This window comes from Lactuca serriola, chromosome 5 (assembly GCF_051521515.1).
Source record: "Lactuca serriola cultivar US96UC23 chromosome 5, Lser_US96UC23_V15, whole genome shotgun sequence".
Taxonomy (NCBI): Eukaryota; Viridiplantae; Streptophyta; class Magnoliopsida; order Asterales; family Asteraceae; genus Lactuca; species Lactuca serriola.
In genome coordinates this window covers 274,786,791-274,795,983 of record NC_136412.1, presented here as the reverse complement: position 1 = coordinate 274,795,983, position 9,193 = coordinate 274,786,791, and the positions used below count along the sequence as shown (strand labels likewise).

Below are 9,193 nucleotides of genomic sequence, written 5' to 3'. Positions count from 1 at the left end.
ATATATATATATATATATATATATATATATTAATGATTTAGTGATGCCCTTTTCCGTGCAATCTTTTTGTATTTCTGTTTCAAAGTTCCAAGTATCCTTAGTTTCAACTGAATTCTTGCTTAACTTCCTGCATATTTAACCAAAATCTAGTGTTTAAACCCCTGGCCATGAGAAATAGAGAACTTTGGCTTTTATTTTTATGGAGCTGAGGGTGTGATGGTTAATTACTGCAGATTAATTAAGGCATTGTACTTGCAAATTTCCTTAAGGCATTGTACTATGAAACATTCATCCAATCCTATATAGCACCGTGCTTCAACTTTTCCTAAGACCTTCCTAGTATAGGGGATGGAGGTAATGGATGGTAAGTATGTGAGTCCTAGACAAACCAATTAATCTGCAACAAAGAGCAAAAAAAGAAAAGAAAAAAAATATGGAAACATAAACTTTTGATGACAAACAGGAGTTACGTATTTGTTTTTGTTGAGGTCATAATCTCAAAAGATGGTTATGTAGTGAAATCTAACATCTTTATTTCTTTTTAATCATAAACCGAACATAAACATATATAGTGCTCTTTTTTTACTTTTGTATCGCAGTTATATAAAAATTAGTTCGGATTGGAACATTTTCCAGGACATAACTAATGTTCTTCTGCACACCTTTAGTCAACCTCCTTTGACTTCTCGCTAGAAATGACAAAAATCCATCTCTTAAAGATTTAATTATATAAGTAGATTAGAGTGAGTTGTGATGAATAAGATAAATTTGAATAGATATCAAAGTGAAGTAAAAGCAAAAATTGTTTATTAATCAAGTACATGGTATGGTAACATGAAGACACTCGATCATCTAAGACAATAAATACCACGCATAACAAAACGAACAAAAGAAGAGCAAGCAAAGGTTATAAAAAAAGTACGTGTTACACGCGTCATTTCATATATTGATTGGGTGACACAAGAGTCTCCACGTATTTCGCTCCTGGAAATTGAGATGGACAGAAAGGTAAGGTAATGGAGCACATGATGTCCTTGGTATGGTTGTCCATACTAGCATCTAGTGTGTAAACATGCTCTTCAAATCTAGAATACATGAGCCATTTTCCATTCCTCATCCTATGCAGTAGGTTGTGTCACTTCCTGATTACCAAGTGCAGTATTGGGTGGATCGAGGTCAGTATATTTCTTAATATCAGAACTAGACAAGGGCTCTGCTTCTGTCACCCTTTCCCACTTATATCCTGAATGTCCACTCCACAACTCAATCCTATCATACTCATCTATGGAAGCAGCATTTATAATGGCCACGCACAAATGAATACACCCTCTTAAAACCATGAAACCCATAAAATCTGTCTTCCTTTGAATATTTAATAAATTTTCACCAGCTGCTCCTTCAAACTCATGAAACAATTTACGGAGGAAATGGAACTTTTCGTTCCACATAACACTTGACATGATCAAATGAAATTGATATGAAGCAGCGTTGTGAGTTGACTCGACCTTTCTCCATGAGTATATATAGACACTCATAAGACGGCCGCTGGTTAGCCATACAAGCTTGTAGTCATTCTCAGAAGAGCTGTAATACAAGGCATATTCATCTGTATAGACCCTGTAAGGATGAGGACAACCGGGGGGTTTAGACAGCGTCTTATGGTCATCGGTCAAAGGGTTCCATAAAATTAAATCAGAGTATTCTGTATCATTGGGCCAAGGCTTGTTAATGCCTACGCATACCATTCCATTCAAAGATGTTACAATCGATATTTTTTACCAACTTCGACTTGGAATGGAAAAGGGCGGCTGGCAGTGAAACAATCTTTAGGTGTTTCACAGTCGATGGTGCGGTATTCCCATGGTCTTGCGCTAGTTAAGAAGAAAAACTTCTTGTTTAGGTCATTTGGATTGCTATGCACATGGAGTTGGTGCATGTGGAGAAACCCAGGCGTCATCAGGAAGGAGTGCCATTGCTTGGAAACACACTTGAAACGCAATACATATTTCGCCGTCACCCTTGGTAGTATGTTGGTGAATATTACGTCGGGAGGCAGCTCCGTCGTCATGGGCTCCACCTCCGCCATCATTAATTATCGACAGCTAGCTTGAATTAGGGTTTGCCAAGTTTTTTATATTATTGTTTTCATCTGATTTAGATCTAATACAATTTCATTTGGCTAAAATCAAGGAAGCACCGAAGACTATCTCTTTATCTTTTTTTTTTTTTTTTCTTTCTTTTTGCCCAATAAAAACATAAAAGTAATTCGTCATCAGGTTAAAAATAAGTAAATTATCGGGGGCAAATATATTAATTGAAAAAAAAAAAAATTAAGTTATCCGATATAACCGATTTACGGGATGTTTTGAGATTGCTTTTTAAACTTAAAATGTGGCAAAGAGACTTATTAAGTTATGATATTTTAAAAAAGAATTATTTTTTTTTTGTATTAACTTTGATAGATAAAGTTCAATAAGTTAACATGTTAAAAAATGTTTTGCTATTTTATACATGTAAAATGATTTTTTTTTTCAAAGTTAGGAGGTGTTTGGGATTGTTTTTTAAGTTGAAAATATATTTTTGCAAAAGAATCTTGACTTTAACTATATTGTTTTTTTATAGTTTTGTCTAAAATTTAAAATCTTGGTTGTAAAAAGAAAGAGACGTAGGATGTTTAACCTAAGATAACATGAGTTGGTTACTTTGATAAAAAAAAATGCAATGCATTTGTTATTAGCTGGTTATTCTTATAAAAAATACATTTATTACCTGATTAATCTTATAAAAAAAATAAAATGTATTTGTTTGACAATTTAAAAACAAACAAAGTAAATTCTTTTCTAAATACAATATTTATATTCTATCTGAAATCATTTTTCCTATATGCTTACAAAAAATAAAGTGCATTTAATCTTACAAAAAAATAAAATGTACGGTTTAAAAACAAACAAAATAATTTATTTTAAGAATACAATATTAACATTCTATCTAAATCATTTTTCCTATTTTCTTGGCTTAAATTAGATGAAAATAAATGATATGGTTGTGAAAATATAAATATATGTTGGATATATCTTTTTGTTGAATTTATAAATTGAAGACAAAATTGTAAAAATGGTTTATGTGGTTTCTCATTTTATATGGTTAAAGTCCAAATATTTAAAAAGTTGCAGATTTGATCATTTTTAACAAGTTTTGTTGTAAGCTTCATCCTTTTTCTGTTAAGTTTAACCGATTGATTGTTAACTTCTTTAAAATAACAATTTTACCCTCAGTGATCATTTTCATAGTTTTGTCTTTTACCATATTATAAGGACTAGTTTTGCATACATTCTTTTTTATTTTATTGAAATATTATATATTAATAAATATTATTTTTAATATATAATATTATATATTAATAAATATTGTTTTATTAGATTATTAATTTATTTTAGTTAATTCTTTTTATATTTTTTTTTTGGAGTAACTCTTTTTTATAATATTATTATATATCAATAAATATAGTTTTTTTTTTCTAAATTGAAAAAGTTTGAAAGAGGATATGAATCATATGATGGTGGTTTAGAGCTCAAGTGCTATTTGCTATCGAAACAATTTGCTTCACTTTAAGACTATTCGAACTGGGAAACATCCATTCTCGTTTTTATGACCTTGACACCGGAAAACGGTTGAAAACGCCGTTACCATAGCTGCACAACACCCCAACATTACTTTTTGAGCGTTATGTGGCTTCCCGTGTTCACGATAACGAGTGGCAACATGATGTTCTTCTTCTTTTCTTCCTCTATTTTCTTCACCTCAACATAGTTGCTCCATTTCTTCCTCCTTGTCAACCCCCGTTTCCTTCAAGAAGATGATGATCTGGCAACACAACATCCCTCAACGGCTTGGCCTATACCCACCAGCTTAAGGTTTAATTTATGTGATGCTAAAGAAATTGAGAGACAATCTAAGGTATTAATATGCAATAAATATGTGGCATATTATTTGTGGCTAATATGTATTCATATTTTATTATTATTATTATTATTATTATTATTATTATTATTATTATTATTATTATTATTATAATATATTAAACTTATGAAAAAAAACAACATTATACTCTATAAGGAGTTGGCAGAATTGGTACCTGTTTATTAAGTGAATTACAGTTTGGTCCTTCAGTAGATATTTTCCTTTTTGCTTTTTTGTTATCTCTGGTTTTAAAATGATTTCATTAGTGTTGATTAGTTTTAATATGAAGCAAAACAGAATGGTTATTATTTGATTAACATTCCTTTTTATGTATTTATAGGTTAAAGGATGTGGATTGATGGTATGTAAGGAGAAATCGGACGCATTGAAGTGGGTAATGCTTCATTTAACCACCTCTACATGTATCTTTGACCATCTTTACATGTATCTATATAGTTTAACTGATTTGTGCAATGTGCCACAGTATAAATGCAGGATGGATGAAATTGTATGGCTTCAGACGTGGGTTAAATTCAAGATTTAGTAATGTATTTCATTATAGTTTCTTCCACTTCTGCCATTTTGAAGGTTTAAAATCTTTTTAAAAGCTAAAAAAAATAACATGAAAAAGCTTAAAAAATTTACCATTTCTTTACTATTTCACATAGAAATTACATTGTACCCCAAAAGGTTTATCCAGTTATAACTTACCACTAAATATTTTCCATTGACAGTGTTATAACGGGAATTAATATAATAGATTTTTTTATATAATGCATGGGATAAATGCAAAGAAACATCAAAATACATGATATTTCTTTATATGACAACAGTTTATTTTAATTTTTTTTCCTATTAAAGCATCGTACTTTGGACCTACATTTCTATAACTGGGTAGTCTTTTTCGAAAGTATAATCTTTGTTTGTGTGTGGCTAAAGCAGAAACTATGTTTGTACCCCAATCAATGGTAAAGTGCTAGAAATAGCAGTATAGTTTATGCTTTTGCCACAAACAACTGAACACATTATTCTTTACCCAAATATAACATCCAACTTTCATTTTTAATTTAATTTAATTAGAGCAATTGGTATTATGCACCTTTATTTTGTTGTATTGACAATTCTATCCTTTTTATTGTCTTTTATCCATTGTGATTATATTCAATTTGTATTTGGTTGGCATGCGAGTCGGGAAGCTATGCAAAATGTGGAAATGCACAGTTTCCTACTGAGGTCAACAAATGGATTTTCTAAGAAAAAAGTCATTTGAAGGTAAAATATCAAATACTTTTTGATACTTTTATATTTCTCTTTTTTTAATGTTTCATTTTATATTTTTCTTTTTCTTGAATATGAACATGCTGTGAATGTTAGACACCACAAAGTTGGTGAGACTCATGAACCTGCTATCTATAGGATCAATGATCACCTACTAATCTTTTTATATGACTAAAATACCCTTACTAAAAAACTTATAACAAAGACAACTACATTCTATGGGATCTTGAATTCAGATCCATTCCATATAGTTGAAAATAAGTGTGGAATTGATTTCCGCTGGAATTAGAAAATTCCACACGAAAGGAATTCAACTTCCCTTCCACAAAGTCATGGAATTCAATTCCAATCCTGGGTCATTTGTACGAATGACTGAAATACCCTTTTTAATTTCCATCATATTGTTATTTTAATTTATTTTTTTAATATTTTATAAAATAGAAAATTCAGATAAGTTGATAATTATACAGAAATTTATCTAAAGTGCAACATATGCTGATATGATAAAAAAAAATACTGCATAATGCAGACAACTTGTTGGTCCAGAGCGACATATGCTAAGATTGGCGCTATTTTGAAAAACAAGAGATATGACGAAGCAATCAGGTTCGATTGAAGAAGAAACGACAAATTGTTACTCGGATAACACAATAAGCACACCCCTGTTCTATTCAAGTTTTCATTTCGATTTTGTTCTGAGTGATTTTTAGTTAGACCATAACTAGGGCCACAAATCTACAAGCAACAGTTAATTTCAGTTTATAATATTGGTTATATTTTAGGGTTTTTTTTAGTTTATCTGTTGAAATAAAAAAATCACTATTATTGGTGAAATTTATTTATTTATTTTATTCATGATATACACTTCACATAACCCATTTTATCATTCAGATAATGACAATTTTAAAGATTTATCGCACCCTTATCTTTCTACATTTATGAACATGACAAAAATCATAAATTTATAATGACTCCATGGGTGCTCCTTAAATTTGATTATCTGTTACCAAATTCACTTAGCTTCACCTAATGGAAGGTTTTATGTAGCTCCTTGGAAGGTCTCAGATGCTAGAGTTGTGCTTGAAGATGGATCCACTTCGAAGGCCAAATCATTTGCTGATTCTGAGAGTAAAGATGGTGACGTTGTATTTAGTACTTCATTAAAAGAATAAGATATGGATGTATGATCATGTAAATAGATAGAAATCATGTAAATAGTATGTACCTATATACTGTAGGTATGACAAACCCACACATTGATGAGGAACTAATCAATGCTTCTTGGCTGGTTTTGTGATTAGAAGTTTGATTATCAGGTATGTTATACAAGATGCATCATTCCTGTAACAAGACTTTAGATTGGAGATGCACGGAATCACTTTCTGACTATTTGTCAAAAAGGAACATCATGGAATATGTATGTTTTTGGTATGATCCCTTCTTTTGATGAAATGGAACAAATTGTTGTATGTATTAATGAAACATGACTTGGATGTGAGTCTATAGAAGTAATATTTTATGAGTTTTCGTTTATACTTTTTTTTTTTGTGGAAATTACCTGATGTCTTATACTTTGTTTTTCATTTTGTCTTATTTTTTATTTTGTAATAGGTTAGGGTAGATGCTACATTTTTTTTGCTGATAAGGGTAATTTTGGAATTATCAACAACATTTGTAATAGGTTAGGACCACTCTGCCTCAAGCTGGATTATTTGTCATTCCTTCTATTGTAAGTAGATTTGCTATATTTAATAATATTATTTCCAAAAAAACAAATTATGAATATATTTGTTTTAGATTGTGGCAGCAAAGCAATGCATCAGCCTGGAGCTTATAAGCATTTGATGCATAAAGGATTTCAAATGCCTTCAAAGTTTCAACTATGCAAATTTTGTGTATTTTCCTAATAAATAAAATGATGAAACATTGGATCTTTTAATCAATCCGAGGTATGTTTCTTTCTTGATTGTTACTGAATTTGTTCAGATAGCTAACTCTGTGTTTTTCTGTTGCAGTTATCATATAAAAGTCAAGGAGCATTGTTTCAATGTTGAAGAAGCCGAACTGTTAGAATTTTGGAGTAAACCAACTGGGATGCAAAGCCTGTGGAGTGTCGACAACGACCAGGCATGGAACTGATTGAATATATACAGATTTCAAAAAGATTCCTATTACGTCTTTTATATGCTCTGTTCTTTACAAGTCTAAGAATGAATGCTTCATATCATTTAAAGGATGGATAGATGGAGAAGCATCATTGGACCCTGGAGATGGAGGTGGGTGGAGGTGGAAGGTGGAATACAGGAGGGCAATCTACCGAAAGGTCATTTTCATTCTCAATAATATACTTTCCGTTTTATCGTTTGAATGCAATGTTGGTTATTTTGGTTTATGATATATGATTTCCATTGCCAGAATTTGTCAAAATGTGTTGCATTTTTATTCTATTTCAGTTAAAGAGGGAAGGAATGAGTAGGCTATGATTTTTAATTGAAATTACATAAATAATCTAACAATTTTCTTACTTTGCTTACAGATTCATTGATGGTTTTTTATTTCTTATCTATTTATTTATGTATAGATCAATTAAAGAGAGAAGGAATGAGCAACTCAAACTATAAACAAATAGTTGATCGAATAACATTTACAAAGAACAAACAACAGAAAAATTGTCGCATCCGACCCCCGCAACGCGGGGGTTCCCCATCTAGTTATTATTATTATTATTATTATTATTATTATTATTATTATTATTATTATTATTATTATTATCTTTATACATGTAAAACTTGTTCATGTATTTAATCTTTGTATATATCTAGTGAAAATCACAACTTAGATGTTGTTTGTTTTTTTGAAACAAAAATTTATAAAGTCTGTGGACCATCTCTACAATCCTCTGCAATAGAAGAGGTGGACCAAACGATTGCAGACTGTAATAAGAAGCGTGTTTGTTTTTTTAACATCTGAATGTAGCTGCATATATTAAAAAAAAAATAAACTGATTTTATAAACAAAAAATAGTTTTTTAACAATAAAAATTTAATAATGTATTATATTTCGGTAATAATTTATGATATTCCAGCAAAAAATAATTTTATTTCAACAAAAAATAAATATATTTTAGCAAAAAATAATGATATTTCATCAAAAAAATTATTATTATTCAATATAAAAAATGAATTTTTTTAACAAGAATAAACAAAAAGAACGAAAAAAAAGATAAAATAACAATTCAACAACATATAATAAAAATTTTCAGCAAGAAAAAAGAAGAGGTTGAAAGAGGCAATACAAGTGTTGTGCAAAACAGAACACATGCAGTGATTTTTTACTCTGAAAACTTCTAAAAAGCAAACAACTGTGAGATGAAAAGTGTTGCGCATGTGCTGTGCTGCACAACAATAAGAGGTCTAAAGATGTTTTTTTTTTTTTTTTTTTTTTTTTTTTTTCAAAAAACAAACTGCACCTTACTTTCTTCGATACCAGTGGATTATAAATCATTTTTATTTAGTTCTTTTTTCATCATAACTTTTCCGCCCTATCCCCACCCCCTCTCTCTTTCATATCTAATCTAGAGCTCGCAAAAATCGACCCAACCCACCAATCCAACCCGAACTCAACCCAAAATTAACATATTAGGTTGAGATTTTCAACCCATTTAAGTTAAATGGGTCAACCCGTCTAACTCATTTAGTTAAATAGGTTGAGTCGGGTAAAAATTATCAACTTGTTTTCAACCCACCAACCCAATTAACTTTAATTTATATTTAATTTAATAATTATTAAAATATAATAATGTATTAATCTAAGTATTAGTTTATAAATTAATGCTTGTATTATTATTTATGTTAAAAAAATAGAATCCTAATTCCTACTTTTTTTCTTGCCACTGACAACATTAGTCACTCTAAAAAATCATTTAGAAATTACATATATTTAATGTTATTTGAAC

The 9,193-nt window shown here is 30.0% G+C and overlaps 1 protein-coding gene and 1 long non-coding RNA gene across 10 annotated transcripts; one reads left to right on the top strand and one right to left on the bottom strand.

Annotated features, from left to right (window-relative positions):
- Positions 1-1,118: 1,118 nt before the first annotated feature.
- Positions 1,119-2,086, bottom strand: LOC145050515 (putative F-box/LRR-repeat/kelch-repeat protein At1g11620). Its single transcript, XM_078998751.1, has 2 exons — positions 1,780-2,086; positions 1,119-1,732 (listed from the first exon to the last, which is right to left on the bottom strand). Exons 1-2 carry the CDS (start codon positions 2,084-2,086, stop codon positions 1,119-1,121), a joined length of 921 nt encoding a protein of 306 aa, XP_078854877.1.
- A 1,431-nt stretch (positions 2,087-3,517) lies between these two features.
- LOC145054356 (uncharacterized) lies at positions 3,518-8,076 on the top strand. Of its 9 annotated transcripts, none has more exons than XR_013684782.1 (10): positions 3,518-3,957; positions 4,301-4,354; positions 4,445-5,232; positions 5,768-5,844; positions 6,286-6,375; positions 6,477-6,666; positions 6,850-6,967; positions 7,036-7,187; positions 7,254-7,561; positions 7,820-8,076. It is a non-coding gene; the product is annotated as an uncharacterized LOC145054356 (long non-coding RNA). The 9 variants fall into 9 exon arrangements; XR_013684784.1 differs by having other exon boundaries at positions 6,286-6,666; positions 7,254-7,365; positions 7,473-7,561; XR_013684786.1 differs by lacking the exon at positions 5,768-5,844.
- The last annotated feature ends 1,117 nt before the right edge of the window (positions 8,077-9,193 follow it).